Genomic DNA, 18,891 nt, shown 5'->3' on the forward strand with positions numbered 1-18,891 from the left:
AAGGTCCTACACGCTGTATTCAGGTGTGTTATCCTGTCCTTTTTTCCTGACTGACTGTCTTGGTGTTCGCAGATTGAAGATCTGAATTCCTGCCAGCAAAACTGAGTTGTACATCCGCTTCAAAATGTATGTTGCATATTCTTGATGGTTCCTGGTGATGTCCAAAAGGATCCAGATTTCACTGCTGTAGCTCCGAGTACAGGATTGCATTTGTCAGTTAAGGTTGCCAGCTTTCCTGGGCAGGTACCAAGCGTGGATGACCTCTGCATTTTCTGACTGACATTTCAGACAGTTATGCTTGTCAACTTCATGAATGTCCAAAACAACCAGTTTACGGCATACCAATGGGTCTTTCCAGGGCTGCAGATTTAAAATATGTAATGATCCTAAAGATTCTTGTTATATAGAAATTCAAGTTTTGTAGCATAAACCAACAAATCTGACAATACCATCCAGCAAGGAGCCATCGCCTCTTCTTTTAAATGTAACAGCAAGTCGTACTAAGACTGTGTTGCTTTCTTAGGTCTTTGGGCGTCTAAAGCCTTCAAAAGGACCTGAGCACAGTCTGAAACGCTAATAATACTCGCAACCCGCAGCCAAGAGCATAACACTATACCTTTAAATTGGACCACGCTTTTTTGTGAGGTTAAGGAGCACGTCTAAACTTTTAACAAAGTGTAATAAATTTTTCATACTTGAACCTGATCTACCATTCTCAGACGTCCGTGCAAACCATCTTGGAGCGGGGCTGATATTTGTCGAGCCTTACAGAAATATTAAAACAAATTAACAAGCTAATTCTAATATACAGCAAATATAAAAACACAGCCTTTCATATTAATAAAGCATTTTTACTGTGATTTTCTTGAACAATTGGTTTGGAAAATGTATGATTTTCTTCACTTGATTCGGAGCCACCATACTAAATAGCATATTATAGCACATGTGCGTCCCTGCCTAAAAAAATCGAAGTTTGTGCGTATTTCAAGTGAGGTGCCCAAAAATACAATTGGGCATCATACAGCATACAGCCTGTGTTCTTAAGAAGCTGTGTAGGCCTTTACCACGTGTTCCTATTACATTTGCGTGCCCTGTAGAATTATTTATATCAGTTTACTGAGATGCAGTGATTTGTGGTGAAAGTAATTGTTTTTCCTTAGTGTTAAGAGTCAGAGAGTCGTTTAGTCACAGAGAAGTCAAGTGTTCACCTGCTTCTCTTTTGTCGCCTTTTGCACTTAGTCTGAGTTTTTAGCATGTTAGGTTTGTTGTAAGACATTTCCTCAATTCACAGAATTTTTCTCACTTAATGATCTCAGATTGCAACAGTGGAGTCTGCTGTGATGGTTCTGCAACATTTGCCATCATTGTACAAGAATACTGTCTCCCTACGAGCCAGAGTATCTGGATCTTTGGTTAGCTCCCTAGGCATGATGTGTATTATGACCCTGTACCAACTTATCACTGAATTTAGCTTTTTATATTATTTTTGTGGTTTTGCATTTGGATGGTGCGTTTGCCTAGCATGCGTAGTTAGTATGTCATCTTAGTAAGGCTTTCAAGGAATATAGTACTCCGAAGTTTGTCAGGCACAGTTTTCTTTCTAGATGTTTGATGCTCTTTTCTTATTTAATGTATGAGTTTTTGGAAACTAAGAAATTTCCAGATCATTTTTTCAAGTCAGATCTTAATGTATGCATTCTCCTCTCCTTTGAGAAGGCCTATCAAGTGAATATTGTTCACGTGTGCCCCACTTTCATCACACTCCTGATACGTCTTGTAGAGGTTTTTACTTCTGTCTTATTTAGAAATATATTTTCTAGAGTGCTCTTTTGGTTTGATTTCTTGTATTACTGTTGCCCATCTTTTGAAGGTCTGAGAAGCCACTGTTCCCCTATAGCGTGTTCCAGTAGAACGTAGGATGATGGCACTACATGTTGGCACATATTATTATTATGTTAGTACTATTACTTTATACCATCCAGATGTGAGCCGTTCCATCCCAAATGTTTTCAATACAGGCACATAACCCACGTAAAGGGGAGCCAATATTATGTAGCCCCTATTGGCAGAATTCCATACTTTGAGCAGGAGCCTGCATTTGTTCTTCACAATTGGAAGGCCATGGAATGAACATAGAATCAGATTCCCTTCATTTGACACAGATGGACTTGAAATAAAAATAACTATTTGCAGTTTGAGCTGCAGTGTCTCACTGGGACTGATCCGTAAGCCTAGATGCCTTCAGTCCCAATAACAACATAATGTGTACCCTTTGAAATGCAGAAAGGGGTAGGATAAAAGTATAAACACCAAGCTACACGATGCTCTATTGACAAAAAAGAATGACTTAATTTAAAAATATTTAAATGTAAATATCATGAAAATCAGAATTGTGAAGAGAGTATATTCGGACATTTTCTATAAAATGTATTTTAAAATAAGCTGTAAAAATTGCATATAAATTCTGCAACCCTTTTCTTGACCCCTCTCTTCAACCCTATCCGGCAGTAAATCAAAATTATATCAAATACACATGCAGAAAACAAAAAAATAACGGGGAAAAACGTGGTGTCCCCTTCCCCCTTTGAATACTCTGTGGAAAACACTACTGTTGGTTTACCCCTTGATGTGAATGTTTCTTCCCTGTTTGTTTTTTTGTTTTCTGTGTATGTATTTCCTAGTTATTTAATTGATTTGTTAACAGGTAGGGTTGACCAGTGAGGTCAAGAATAAGGTTGCAGAAATAGTATGCAATTTTTAATTAATTATTTTTGGGCTAAGGGACCGCGTTGGTTAGTACGAGATTCCATTAAAACAAGGATTGTTTTTTGCAAGTGATTTTAGTCATCTGTTGCTGAACTTTTTTCCTTCTCCAAACACGTTCATATCCCTGGTAGTGTGAATAATCTGGAAGAAGAGCTATTGGCTTTGCCAGTGTGTTTCAACTGTGTTGTATACTAGTGTGGCTTCTGTTCAGCTCAGCTAAACGTTTGTGGTGTAGAGGAGAGTGGCTAGTGGAGTGGTGTAGAGTGGAGTGGCATAGTGTTGAAGAGAGGCATAGAGTGTCATGGATTACCGGGTACGGGTGTAGAGTGAAGAGGCATAGATTGGAATAGAGTGTCCTATCATGAAGTGGAGTAAAGTGCGGAGATGTCGAATTCCTATAGTCCCACACCCATGACACATTGTTTGGTGTCTAGGACAACAGGTTTTCATGTTTATTTGGTCCTTGGTACAGGTAGGCCCAACCCCCTGCAGCACAAACCATATGGCTGCCAGTTTTCAGTACCAGATTATTGAGCAGGCAAGGGAATTGTCTGCAGTTGAGGTAATGTTTGTGTCCATATGTCAATGCTGTTTTAACTTGTATTAATGGGACATTAATGCAAAGCCTTTATTATTAGGGCGAGCACTCTAAATAAATGTTGTAAGCTTGGACTGCACTACTAAGAGTTGTTCCATTATAGAAATGTGTACACACGTTTTGCAAAGTTTAACAATATGAGGCTACATATAATACTCCCAGAATGCTCTCAGATTAGATGCAAATATTTGCAGAAGCTTGAAGTCAAGATTGGCGATTCTTTTCTTTCAAAATAAAATCTTCACAAAAAATGCAACTTGGAAAAAAATGGTCTGCTAAATTACAGGGAATTTTAGAGGTACCATTTCTTTGAAGGATCATTTAGTAAAAAGTGTAAAGGTATGCTAGAGTTACAAAAAATATTATGGAAAATAAGTGTAACCAGTCTCAACAAGATTATGTAGAATATGAAAATAAACAAGCATTGTCAAAGCCAATCGGTCCAACAATGGTGGTCCGTCTTTTCGTTTTGTCAGTGCGTGTCTTGTCTTTTGTAAACTTTATTCTTGTGAGAGCTGTTGGGCCCTCGCCATCGCAAAAAAACATTGGCAGAAACAAAAATATTTTTGGTCACAAAAAGTACACATAGCCACAGTAGTTCCTGGCACTAAGCAAAACTACTTTGTGTGCCAATATGGTCCTTCGAAAGAGCAGATTGCTGTCACTCACAGTAAAGGCAGCTGACGGATGTATAGAGAGAGAGATAGAATTTTAATAAAACAAAAGGTCTTGATTAATGCTAGACCTAATTAGGGGCCCAATTCTTAAAGAAAGTAAAAAAAGTGCACCTATGGTATATGTGTTTGCATTAATGCAGGTTTACATATTCCTTGAATTCACAAAAAAACGTACAGAAGCAGACCAGGAAATTGTAATCCTAGAAAATATTTGAACTGTATTTTAGCACGAGCAAATATGCAGTGTAGAATTACTGAAAATCTGTTGAGCATTTACAAGTTCACTTTCTCTCCAACCACTTTTTTCCCAACCCAGGGAGAAGTTTAACTTCTGCCCTTGTCCGGTATAAATTTACAATAGTATTCTTAGTTTTGGGAAAGATTAGAGGAGAGCTGGGGAAAACCCATGAAACATGCAAGTTAGTAATGATTGTACTTCTGAACCTCTTGCATTATTTTCCTAATCTTCCTCTAATTATCCCCAGGAAGGTCTTCCGTATGCTGCATGCTGTATTGAGTACCTTTCTTTGGAACAAGGGCAGACTTTGGGAGGCACCACGTAAATTGCAACTTCAAACTGAGAGGGAGGTTAGAAGCCCCCAATTTTGAATACTGTTATTTGGCAGTGCAACTACAGCGACCGCCTGGTGGTTGGCGGGCTGTTTGCTAAAAGAATTGGGGCAACGCTTCAGTAGGGAAGCGCAACACTTGGTTCCGTAAACCTTCCCTCCGGCCGCCCCACCACCTCCAGATTGCAGTACATTACTAGCAGTAGCCCACACTAGCTATAAGTGCAGTATCAGAATTATGCCCCCCACTCCTGATGTATTCCCCCAAAATTAGTCTTGCAGCCTTTGGGCCATTTCGGGCAATGGTGGGCCAGGCGGGGTTGCAACAGTGGGAAGCAGAAGAGATCAAAACAGTGGGAGCTCTATTCTGCGATAAAGTGCTTGAGTCCTTTGACTACTTACACACTGAGAGAGGAATCCCGAGAGAACACCTCATAGCACACACTAGGCTAATTGACTTACTTGCCGAGCAGTGGAAAAGAGCAGACATTTGCTAGTACATGCCCTCTACATCATGGGCAGTGGGAAGAGCTTAATCACTTGGTTCACACGGGTGCTGGCGCACATGACCCAAGACCCACTACAGGTGTTGCGTGGGAGATGGGAACAAGATTTGGGCAGAAAACTTCAGGATAAAGAACGGGACAGGGTACTTATCTACCACAAAAAAGTATAGGGAAATGGTAAGTTTCAATATATTCAGTACAATATACTGCACAGGGCCTACCTTACACCAGATACACTGAATAAAATGTTTGGATCCTCATCAGAATGCCCCTGTTGTCATGATCCAGTTGCCAATATAATACATATGTTCTGGTCTTGTCCGGAATTGGGTTGTTTTTGGCAACAAATAGCAGAGATTCTTGCAGAATTGACTCTGCGTACAGACATACATGTGGCAGAAGGCGCCCTATTGGGCCTCTTTCGCCGTCCCACGTGGGTGGTTGTAACTAGTGGCTTTATCGACCTTTCGCTAATTATAGGTAGGCGTGCCATTGCTATGAGCTGGAAGTCACCCACTCTCCTGACACTTTCCCACTGGAGTGCTGCATTGTGGAAAGAGGGTAAAGCTGAAGTGGTCACACTTCGGGAGGAGGAAGCCAGGGAGTTGTGTAAAGTTCCAATTGCAAGTGGCTGGGACATGTATATGCAGGAGTTGCATTATGCCTCGATGTTTGGGCCGTAGCAGCCAAGCTAAATGATATATAGCCTACCTTAACAAAGATAACGCCCCCGCAATCCACATACCAGTACCAAATACCAATTCTCCATAGTAGGAAATATCGGTGGCAGCTAGTCCACTGTTGCAGCCTGTTAGAGGTGGGATGTCAGCGATATTGGGATGTAATACATACATAGATATTTCACCAATAATGACACAAAGTTATTGCTGTGGACTATGTACTCCACCTTTAATTAAGAGATGTAATGTGCTTGTTTGTAATCCTTTTGCCATTTGTCGACGTGAAACTTCCAGTTTTGTTTGATATTTGCATTAAGCTTGTTTAGAAGTTAAAATGATTGAACCAGTAACTCCTGTCTCAGCACTGAAGTTATATATAATGTTCCCCCCTGGATAATATAATAGCAAAATTATGTGTACCGAAATGTCATAACTGTCTTGTAAGTATATCTTAAAACGCTAATAAAATTGGTTAAAAAAACATGCAAGTTATTAGACTCAAAAGGGCCTTCCAACCCTGGAATGTGTTGCTTATTGCTACCTCTAGCCCGAGTATGTAGATCTGTGGAAAGGTGGCAAAATAAGGAAATTGCTAGTATTCAAGCCCTACTGTAGTACTAGCCGTGGCATAATTAGAGAGGCTATTATCCGGTCTCTTATCTAATGAGATTGCTGCCATAATTTGTTTCCACACTGCATTTCATCAAAGGGACAGCTAGATTCTTTTACTGGAAAAGTGGATTTATGAAGCAATGTGTCCCATGGGCAAGTAGAGTTTATTAAATTCCACACCCCTGAAAGTGCCATAGAGTAAAGTGCTGTAGAGTGGAATTGTGTGTCGTAGAGCTTAGTGGCATAGAGAGGAATGGAGTTGCATGTAGTAGAATGAAGCGCCGCAGAGTGGAGAGTCTTAGAGAAGTGCACAGAATGCCGTAAAGTATAGGAGCATCGAGTGGATTAGAGTAGTGTGGAGTAGATCGGAGGGGATTAGAGTGGCGTATCACAGAGTTGAGTGCAGAGGAGAGCTGTAGAGTGTACTGGAGTACATCAGAGAGGAGTGGAGTAAAGTGGCATAGAGAGCCATAGATTAATGTGACATAGAGTGTCATGCAGTGTCTTAGAGTAGACTGTTGTAGGGCGTGAGTGTTGTAGAGTAGAGGGGCAGAGAGTGGAGTAGCAAAGCCTCGAGTGAAGTAAAGTGTCATAGAGTGGAGCACCAAGCTTGAAGTGGCACTGAGTGGAGTAAAGTAGAGTGGCATAGAGTGGAATGGCATGGAGTAGTATGGAGTAGAATGTAATAGAATGAGTAGAGAGGCCTAGCGTGAAGTGGTGTAGAGGGGAGCGACATAGAGTGAAGTGGAGTGTAGTAGAGTGGAATGGAGTTGAACGTCAAAGAATGGAGTGGCACACACCGGTGTAGAGTGGCCTAGAGTGAAGTGTCATAGAGTGGAATGGTATAGCAGAGAGGCGAGTAGAGTATCATAGTGCGTCATGGAGTGTTGTGTTGTATAGTGGAGTAATGTGTCATAGAGTGGAGTTGCACAGGGTGGAGTATGCATAGTGTGGTAGAGCATTTCCATCACAGACAACATATTTTGAGTTGAAATGGCCATTACATTTGCACATACATTCAGTTTTACTGATAAAATTGTACATCACACAAATGATTATGTGTGGAAATGACATCACCAAATGTGCTGATTTGTTTTGGTCGTATTAAAATAATTGTTTCCAGCACTCTTTAAGATAACAAAATAATGCTTCATGCGTGCTTTCTGAATTCTGATATTTTCTGAAGTCATTGCATAGTTCACTTCAGACGTTCACATTTTGTTGTGTGCTAGAAAAAGTAACATCTTACAGTCTTGTCTGACATGGGAGCCTAGTAGGATTGTCACATAAATCCTCTCACTTTGAAGTCAGAGAAAGAAAGGTAAACACCAAGCTCCCTCGGAAGAAGGGCCTGACATTTGGCTACTGTCTCTCAATGCACAGCATATGTAACAAGATTAGAACAAAATTTAAAGGCCTGATTACAGAAAGCCAGTTCTCGTGGATGCTTTCGTGGAAGAATACAAAGTGCCCTGGTAAAGATATTCTATGGGTTAGAGTAACTCAAGCTGGATAGCCTAAAATAAATAAAGGCAGCAAATAGAGAGCAAGCAAATCTCACTTGCAAACCACAAAGCCTCTGATGAGCAGTGGGCAGGATCCATTCCCAGGGAAGCTTTCCAAATGTCCCCAAGATGTCTTTAGCAAACCAGACAGCTGTGTTGTCTGGTAGGCTTCGACTTACTCATGGTTTATCTGTTGCTAGCATTTGTACAACTCACCATAAAGCATTAGTGTGGCCTCCTAGTATTTTGACTATAAAATATTAAATGTTAATGGTATACATGTTAATGATATATAAAATCCCTGTACTCCTTTTTTTATTTGTGATGTGCTGTGATGTATAATTTATTTGGTAGTAAGTAATACTTTTAAGATTCTGATTACCAGGCCACAGCTGGCTAGTTGATTAAATTTACATATCTTAAGAGGCATGTTTAGGTATTTAAGCTTTTGTTTCTAAGAAAGGTGTTTATTCTCTTTTTTTTCTTTTTCCCTTTATTTGGGGCTCCAGACGCCGCCCTCCGTGCCCACCCCGGCAGAGTCCCTGCAGGTGGAGCTGCTGCCAGTGCTGTCCACAGTGAATGCTGCCCAGGAGTCTGCAGCAGCGGCTGCAGCAGTTGCTGCTATTGCCTCTGCTCCTGGGAGTAATGGTGGGGGGGCCACCCAGGCTTCTACGGTGGACACAGCAGCTCTGAAGCAGGGCCTGCCGGGCAACGCGGGACCAGGCAGTCAGCTTGACCCCCGGAAGGGGTCGAAGAGCAAAGGACCGTACATCTGCACCTTATGCTCGAAAGAGTTCAAGAATGGCTACAACTTGCGGCGTCATGAAGCTATACACACAGGTGTCAAGCCACGCAGTGCAGCCACTACTACCAACAAGATACCCACCATGGTGCCGCTTAGCCTGCTGAGCGTGGCAGCAGCTGTGCCGATGCATAATGCAGTGGGTATCACTACTGTTGCGAGTGGTGGAGGGGTGACTGAAGCTACCCCACCAACCTCAGAGGGAGACGGCGCTGGACTGGTGACCACTACAGCCTCGGGTAAGCGGATCCGCAAGAACCATGCCTGTGACATGTGTGGCAAAGCTTTTCGTGATGTCTACCACCTGAACCGCCACAAGTTGTCACACTCAGACGAGAAGCCGTATGAGTGCCCCATCTGCCAGCAACGCTTCAAGCGCAAGGACCGCATGAGCTACCATGTGCGTTCACATGATGGAACCATACACAAACCCTACATCTGCAGCCATTGTGGCAAAGGTTTCTCACGGTGAGTCTATCTAACTGTCTAGGGCCTTGTTATGTTGTCTAGAGGGTCTTGTCAATGGAAGGGCATACACTTGGTGGTATTGTCTGGAATAGATTTCATTATATGGGTAATGGAAGGCTGCAAAGGTCCTGTAAGGGGAAGGTGGTGTAGAACATACACTTCATGGTAGGGACAGCATTTACAGTGCTTTGGATGAGAGAGAATACACAACTCTGAAGGTTAAAGTGAGCAACATTTTTAGGCCTTGTGGGTATGGGATTATGCCTAAACTATGAAGGAGCGGGAAGGGTAGAATACCTAATCTTTCAGAGTCGTAGGTAAGAATGCCCCTCTGTTTGGAAGATGGAAAAAATAGAGGACTGTCTCTAAAATACAGCTACCTTTAAAATGTAACTTCTCATATGTTACTGACCACAGTTGAGTTGACTTTAGAAAATTTCACTGAATTTTATATCTAAAATGTTGCCCGCCTTTCCTATCTGAAATGTTTTTCCTGTTCATGTTGAAATTATCCTTGAAATGCCCCCAAATATCAGAGACTCTTTGATGTTGAAGTGTGTTTTCCTTAAGTGTTTTTTTTTTTTTTTAAACAGTAGCGCCCTGTTCACAAAGAGCATCTAAAGTGTACTATAATCATTTATTGTGATATCCTTGCCCTTTGTCGTTCTAAGCTTATCCTCGCCACAACATAGATAAAAAAAAAAAAAAAAAAACACACACACATTTGTATAGTTTGTGCTTCGCAGAATTTTTTGTAGTACTGTTATCATCCTAACAACTCTTTAGGTACAAGAAGCAACATGGAGATAAGATTTTTAATAGATGCAAAAACAGGAAAAAAAACCGAGGTTTGAGCATTAAATTTGCAATACCGAAACCTAGAAAATGCTAATGCGCTTCTAACAGCGTAGTTTAATTCCCGTAGCGTCACCTTGCACTGATCTCTTGACGTAAATTGTTACAGATTACCTACCCAAGCCCTTGTGAAGATCTTGGTGGCATATTCTGAATGCTGTGAAACCCGGAGTTTGTACAGGCAATATAATTCAGATTTGTGAGTTGATTATAGTACTGTGCCTTTTTCCCCAGATGGATTTTGGCAGGTCACATTTACCCCAATGTATTGTTTTTTGTGTTAAATACTATTTTGGCATTTTATACCTCAGTACTGAGTGGAAAACGTGGACTAGGATCTATTTACCACACCGAGTAAATGCATCATCCCACTATCACTCAATCCTAATCATAGCCAAATAGTTTTTTTTTTAAAGTTTTTTTTTAGCTCAAATGTATTCTTCCCAAATCTACCCAACGAGTACAGCTACAGCCTGAGCAATAGATTTTGTGCCTCCTCTCTTAAGAAAAGGGGTTTAGGAAAGGGGTATTTATGTTTCTTCTCGGCCACATCATAGATCACAAAAAAAAGTTACCAGTTTCAGTAAAGGTTTGTTCAGAGTGCACTCTCATTAGAAGGTGACCTTTGGTGAGTGCAGATTTTGTATCCTGTTCATTAGCATTAATCTGTCACCGGTCAAGCACAGTCGTCCAAATAATAATCTGCTGGAACAGATTATATGAAAGCAGCAGCCAGGTCAGGTGTATCATGATCTCTTCCACCATTTCATACTAAGAAAAAAGTTACATACATGTAAATGAAGTTCACCATTCTCGGTATCTTCCATTAATTCACAAGCTTGATGTATTCCCTTTGTAGACACAACGAGCAGTAGTGTGTTAAACATTGAAAAGTATTAACATAGTCATAACAGTAGCCCGTTCATATAATTGTAAAAGATCCGAACCTCAGCCAGGCTTCATCCTTCTCCACCCAGGGCACTACAGTTCAGATTTGGAAGCCAGGGAGTTACAATAAGGTTAGTCTGTAGCAGTTCCTCTGTTGGGTGGGCCACACGTGAATCTGTAAAAGATACAAATACTGTAGAACTTCACTTAGAGGGAAGTAACATTTTGGCTCTCCAGTATTGGATCGTTCATAGTCTCACATGCTTGAATCAGAATAAAAAGCAGTGAAAACAAATTAGCAGTTGGTGGGTAACGAATGCTAAACAAGCTTACCTTATTGAAACAGATAAAGTAGAACTTGTCCTACTGACTCACCTGTTTGTGCTGTCAAATCGAGACAGTAATGTTATGTAAAAGTGTGTCTGTTCTTCCACGTTGCTATCCTACAAATGTCCCCAGTGGACACAACTTAGAAGAGGGCTGGCATATGTAGGGTCACTCATTCTTAGAGAAGACAGCCTGTTTCTTTATGACAAGGCTATAGCTGAAGACACTCAGTAAGCTAAACCTTGTTTAGACAATGATTCTCCTTTCCGTTGGTGACTATATGCCACTAGTTGTTGGTCAGATTGTCTCATTTGTTCAGGTCTGTCACTGTAAAATTTCATCACACACACCAAAGGGGGAAAGAGGAGCCACTCCTTATCCGTCCTCCAAGATACTAACCTTAATACACACAAAATAGGACAAGGAGGAGAGGCAAATACCTCATAAAACTCATCAAGGTTTTTCCCTAGTGGGAAAACACACTGGATTCTTAAAAATTCCCTCTCCTGCTTATTGTGGCTTGCCTCATCATCGGACTACTGCTTCAACATCCCTGCAATAGCCAACGTCAGGGATGGAGCAAACAAGGGAGGGGTATGGACAACTCACAAACATAAACCTAGGGATCTTCTCCACAGAAAAATATATTAAAACTATCTCATGGGTACCCTAATGTTATTTATTCATGGGTCCTCTAGGTAGGCTTAAAAACCTTCTACTATGGTGGTGACATTGGGGAATTATCACCCATTCACTCCTATCATCTGCTATTGTGTCAACATGTTTCAGCCTTTTCACTTCGCACTTATAGGTCTGATGGCCTTCATCAGTACGTGAGATCCCTCAAACATCACCCGTACCTAATTTTGTAGATTATTTGGAAAAAGGATGTTTGACTCAATGGTCCCTTACCCATACACACACAGGATGTATCTAAATAAGAAGAATAAACAAATATGTACAAACATAGAAAACCAATGTGTTTTCAACCATATGTAATGTGCCCCCATGGGGCAATCTCATCTCGTGATCATATGTATCGGACCAGGAGAATCCCTCATCCAGATTCACCTCTGTCCATTATCACCTCCATTGTGACCAACACCATGTCACAGTGGCATATCACCAAGTCAAGATCAGTAATAAAATCATGCTGTCAGTGGTGGCTTACTGAGTTTCATTGCCACTGTCTCTAAAACTGGAGTCCCGGTGGGAGCGCCTCCCTGTGTTCACACACTTATAAAGATCAAAAGACATTGTTTGCGTAGCATTGTCGTAAAAGTATTTGTTGGTCTGTGCGATGTGACATATTTTTCGTCCCCTGAATTCTAAACTCAGAATTCAAACAGGTCATGTATTATCTACCAGATGCCTGGTCACATATCTAAAATATCCTGCAAATCACTTGTAATCATTCGTTGTCAATCCCTCAACTGTCAGCTGCTGCCATTTCTCATATATCCAAACCACTCTTGTCATATTTACCAGATGCCTAGTTTCCAATAAATATGTCCCAAGTACCGCTTATAGTCCTCACTCAATCCATCAATTGACAGCCCCCCACCTTCTGAATACCCCGCAAACTCTCCTTCGCGCTCTGACTTACTTCCTCTAGGGACTGTAGCCTCCTCCCCCGCCACTCGCGGCTCTGTGAAGACGCTGCCGTGGAAACCGAGCCTGTCTTTTTTTTTTTTTTTCTTTTTTTACTCCAAATTCACAGTCTTTCCCTCCTGTCACGTGTTGCCTACGCAATCATGTGATCTAGTCTAACAAACTGACTCTCCATCTTGGAATGGTTTCTCACCCATAGATATTAAATGCATGTCCTCAAACAAGATGTCCATTTTCATTAAAAAACATACTTCAATAAATGTGGTGTAGAATTTTTCTCTGTTGGCAAAAGGGAGCTTCTTCATATCTAAAATGTTGTTTGTCAGAAGATCGTGCTTCAGTCAGACCCCACCAGACTTCATATTGATTAACAGTTTCTCCTGAGACCACAAGGTCCAGAGAGGGAAATGGGGAGGGGAGGGTGGAGGATGCTTCTTCATATCTAAATTGTTGTTTATCAAAGGATCGTAACTACATCAGACCCTATCAAACTTCATATTGGTTAAGAGTTTCTCCTAAGACCACAAGGCCCAGAAAAGTGAATGGGGGGAGTGGTTATGTTATCTCCCGGAACTACATGTAGTATAAAAGTAAATATCCCCGGACAGATGCTGTACTCCTGGGACAAGAAGGAATAGATGTAATGGAGAAAGGACCTTATATATTGTCATATTATCATATTAATGATCAAAGGGGGAATTATTTAGAAAAAACGGGAAAGGGGGATGATTTCTTGTCCCAAACCGGATCTATCCAAAATTGGCATTCCTCATAGGCTATTTAATTGGTGCCACAGAATATCATCATTTAAACCCCTTTTCATGGCTACAAATTCCATAAATCCATGTCTGTCCATGCTGGACAAGGAACCCCCTTACATCTCTTGTATTGCATGGAATCGTTGGCTTATTTAATATGGCCCATTTAACATCGTCCACACCATGGGCAAACTCTAGGTAATGCGATGTTAATTTATTTGTTGTTTTTTAAATTTTTTTTTTTACACCTGATGTTACTCCTATTTTCCATAATTCTGGTCTTGACTTTCCGCGTCGTCATTCCAATGTTAATGAGGTTACATGCGCATCTGATACGATAAATAAAATTTTCTGAATTGCAGTTGGTATGCTTTATTTGGTCCCACAGATAGGCTAATCCCACATCCACTGTCTTTGTGTTTTTTGTGAGTGGACATGCACTTCATGAGCCACACGCTGTATGGCCCCTCACTGGCAGCAGGTTCCACAATCTTGAGTCATTATCCAGCACTTGTTTTTGGGGTGTTGTGTAAACCAGTAAAGTACGGAGACTGGTGTCCCTCCTAAAGGAGAACATTGGTTTTGCTAGGTTCAAGTTCAGAATGCACCAATTGTTAGTTATTATCTTCTTCACAAGGTTGGAGGCTGTACTAAATGTTGTTACACAGATGGGTCTATCCATCTTGGGTCTCATTTTATGTTCTAGGAGAACATCTCGTCACCGTTTCTAGCTCTCTTTTGTGTCTTATGCACCACTTTCTGTGGGTAGGCCAGACTCATCAGCCTACTCTCTAGTCTCAGAGGTTCAGCCTTGAAACCACTTAATTCTGAACAGTTCCTCCGAAGTAGTAAGAACTGTCCAAAAGGGAAGTTTCCCCTTAATGATTTGGGATGAAAACTGTTGAAGGACAGTAGATTATTCCTATCCGTTGGTTTGTGATATACTCTTGTCGACAAACCCCCATGTTTGGCTCTTATCTCTAGGTGAAGAAATGGTAAAGACTCTTTTGTGATAGTCGATGTAAAATAAAGGAGACAATTCCCCAGTGTCACCACCGTAGTAGAAGGTTTTTAACCCTATCTAGGAGACCCATGAATACATAAGATTAGGGTACCCCATGAGATAGTTTTAATATGTGTTCTGCGGCGAAGATCCCTCGATTTATGTTTGTGTATTGTCTATATCCCTCCCTTGTTTGTGCCATCCCTGACGTTGGCTATCTCCGGGAAGTTGAAGCAATAGCCTGATGATGAAGCATGCCACAATAAGTGGGTGAGGGCATTTGTAAGAATCCAACAGATTTTCCCACTAGGGCGAAACCTTGATGAGTTTTATGAGGTATCCACCTCACCTCATTGTCCTATTTTGTGGGTATTACTATAAAACTTCAAACATCTTTAGTATGCAGTGTTCTTTCTGCTGTAATACTTGGGCTTGGAAAATGTTTTCAAAATCACTGGCTTGTTCAAATAAAATTCAGATGGAACTTGGAGTATAAAATGTGGATTTGTGATTGTTTGATATTTGTGGAACGTGACAATTAGGATGACTTGATGTACCATTGATCCATCTGATATTAATACCAGACCTACTTGCGAAACAAATGTAACCATAATTAACCTTAGCAGAACTATTTCTTGTGTGGAGCTCCATCAGATGCACCTAAGGATTGTATGCATAACATAATTTGCATTGGTATTACCCATAAATGTATGATTTCAAGATGGCTAGTAAAATTCTCTGACTTCTGATTTGAGGTATGTCGATCAGTTATTTGTGTCATCACAGGAGAATTTTATACTAGGATGGATTGAAAAATAATAATGGTCATGAGAAATGTTAATCATGGTAAGTGTAAAAGATCGCAAAAATGCATTTGCATAGTAAATGCACATTCAGCACTGCAGAGACTGGCAGATGGCCACGGCCACTTTCATTTATGAAACTTATGGCTACATATGTCTTGCACTTCCTTTTATTCCAACAAATATAAACAAAGATGAAGAGGGAACTGTGTCAGGCCACCCTCACCAGGGTTGCATTAACAGTACTTGTTTCATTGTACTAATTCTCCTTTCTGAAAATACTCCATTTCAGTTCATTCATTTCCTAACCTTCTGTCTTGGTGCAACACGTAGATTCTTCCACTCAGATCCACGAACTCTGAATTTAGCAGACTGGCTCCTGAACACAAATAATTCAACCTCCTAGACATCCCTGAGGAATGCATGGAAATTCTGTCCAAAGCAGTATCTACCAATAAGACTTCTGCAGCACAATAGAAATATTTTTGCAGCTGGTGTACTGAAGAAAAGAAGTAGATATTATATATCCATCCAAAGTTCATTTATTATCCAACAAGTAGGAAAACGGACACGTTTCGGCTGTAGTGCCTTTTTCAGTGCAACTGACAAGAATACCGAGCACCACTTTTAAAGGTGGAATGCAGCTGATCTTCAGTGCATGACAATAGACGACGGACACAAAACATAACATACATATTGAGAAATGTTGACGTCCATCACATAGGCCCTCATTATTACCGCCACATTATGAGTGTGATGGGTTGGCTGCAGCCAACCCTGCCACTTCTCCACTCATATCGCCATGGCAGCATGAGCCGCCGGGCCGGAGGTGTCATTATGAACCGGCCTACCGCCATGGTATCTGTGGCGTTAGCAAAGGCACAAAAACCATGGTGGTAGGCCCTACCGGTGACAGAGAAATCCTTCCCTGTCACCAGTAGGCAGCTCCCCCACCCCCCAACACTCACCTGCCACCCCCTCTCCATCCAAACACCCCCACCCCCTGATTCAAAGACCCCCCACCCACTCCGATACGAGCATTCATCCCCCCACCCCCCTAAACGCATGCACACATCACTTTCCTCACCCCACCCCCACTACACTCACAGCGCCCCTCACCCCAAACTCCCCCTCCCCGCATACATGCACACATACACCCACACATACCACGCATACACTGGCATACACACATTCACTCATTCACTAGCATACACACATTCACATACGCATTCATCCAGACCTACTCACACACAACAAACACACTCTACACCCCCCAATTCCCCCCTCCCTCCCCTGTTGGACGCCGGACTTACCTTGTCCGGTGAGGAGGTCGTCCGGCAGGGAACGGGAAAGGGGCACTGCTTCCGCCAGCAGACACCGCCAGGCCTTATTTCTGCTCAAAGTATGGCTGGCGCTTGTTCTACTTGTGTGGCGGTGCAGTGCTGGTGTTAGCAATGCCAGGTCACCACCGTCCGCCAGTATGAACACTGCCGGATTTCCCCCTTTGTTGTGACGGAAGTCAGGCAGTGCTCATGATCTGGCAGATGGATGGTCACCGCCGCAGTGGTAGGCTGTTATAACCACCAAAGCTATAATTAGGGCCATAATGTCCAAATATAGCTGATTTCCAAATATAGCTGATTTCCAGATATAAAAATTAGCGGAATATTTTAAGTGGAATGAAAATGAAAAGTTAATGCGTTTGACATTTCTTTTTAATAACATCGGTCTAAACTCTTCAAATGGAAAAACAATACAAAACAACTACGTAGAAAAAAACAAATGTATCTGGTGCCTTAGTGACCAACTTAGCAAAAAGCGCTTCTCCTTGACCCTGGAAGGAAGTGCCTGCTAGCATTTTTAGTTCCTGTTGGCAGCTAGTAGATCCAGTTTTGGTTTGCCCTAGTGCCAGATGTAGATTTTCTACAGCCTGGTGGGCAAAAAATGTGGGTTTTATAAAAGGCACAAAGTTGTGCAGTCTCCTTTTGTTGTCCGCTCACACCACCAACAATAAAGAGACTTCAAATTCAGCAATAAGTAATCCAGCAATACCCAGCCATCTTTCTTCTTTTAATGCTGCAAACAAGGTGACTACTGAAACGATGAAATAGGAATCCAAAGTCGAATTCTCCAACCACACCATTTGCGCCATTCCAGAATAGTGTATCTGAAGCCTTCTTATAGTGAAAGAAAATCAAGAACAGCATTTATTCAATTCATCAGCGTGGGTTATTAAAGTGAGGGGGTAATCTTAGCCTCTGTGTCTTTAAGAAATCCAGATTTTCTTCCCACCAGGCAGTGGAAAATCTACATTTTATGGCATGACATTGAGGCGAACATTATGCAAGTTTAAAGAGCTGTTAAAACTTTATCAATTGCATTCATAACAGACCTAAAATAGCAACCTTTGAACATTTTGTTCATTCAGCCAATCTGCAGCTCTTAAGATATCTTGCAGGCTGCCACTCAGGACAAAAGCTTTTGAAGCTGACGCATCCCTAAAGGAGTGAGCTCTTAACCTACTAACGTCCACACCTCCTTTTCTCATGATCACTTTCACCCATCTTACTAAAGTCGGGGGTGATACTGCTTTATGAAGCCACCTGTAGGAAATCAGTAATTCTGCAACATTGTTTCTCAAACTCTCTGTTCTCTTCTCATACTCTTTCAAGCATTTAACCATGCAAAGTTTCTCATTGGATTTAAACAATGGTAGAAAATAGATGTAGAGAATGTTTTCGTTCTCCTTCTAATGTAAAAACAAACACCTTTTGGTTGACGTCCAAAGCCTCCACATCTGAAGTCCCCTTAAACGACACCAGAGAAAGCAAAACTGTCAGTTTATAAGAAATATGTTTCAGTGACAGGGTAGAGTTATCACGCCAACTCACTACGACCTGTAAGTCCTGACCAGTGAAGAATATCTCGCCGTAGGACGTTTCAGGACTCTCATACTACGCATAATCTTCCTGGTGAGTATATTCTGTCTGACAGACACTCCATATACTAAGCAATGGCCAGCTACTATTGCTGATCAATAGACATTCACAGTTCTGTATGATAATCTGAAAAATTAATCAGTTAATTAAAGACATGGACTATAGCCTTTGAAACACGATCATAATTCAGTTAAACACACAAACAAACCTGTTTCTTCCAAGCCAGCTTTCCTAGTTCTTGATACCCAGGATTCTGATATGAGTCTGAAATCCTCTGCGGAAAGACTTGGCATTTCCCACTGTCTCCTGAAATCTTCCTTGCCATCAAGTCTAGAAGTCCCTGTTCTGTCAGAGAGTGATACTCTCCTTCTGGTGCTAAGATTACCCCTCTGAAAGTCGGTATCGGAACTGGAATATCTATCACCATTTCTATCATGATTGGGAACCAAACTTTGCAACCTCCAAATTGGGGTTACTATCAAAGTGGTTTCCCGGCTTTTGCGTATTTGCAGAAGTACTCTGTG

The 18,891-nt window shown here is 41.5% G+C and overlaps 1 protein-coding gene across 1 annotated transcript in view; it reads left to right on the plus strand.

Annotated features, from left to right (window-relative positions):
• Positions 1–18,891, plus strand: part of MAZ (MYC associated zinc finger protein) — a 188,500-nt gene that overhangs the window by 35,121 nt on the left and 134,488 nt on the right. The window contains exon 2 of the mRNA XM_069244089.1: positions 8,411–9,183. Coding sequence (XP_069100190.1) covers positions 8,411–9,183 — 773 coding nt within the window. The remainder of the gene's footprint in view (positions 1–8,410; positions 9,184–18,891) is intronic.

Source organism: Pleurodeles waltl, chromosome 7 (genome assembly GCF_031143425.1).
Source record: "Pleurodeles waltl isolate 20211129_DDA chromosome 7, aPleWal1.hap1.20221129, whole genome shotgun sequence".
Lineage (NCBI taxonomy): Eukaryota > Metazoa > Chordata > Amphibia > Caudata > Salamandridae > Pleurodeles > Pleurodeles waltl.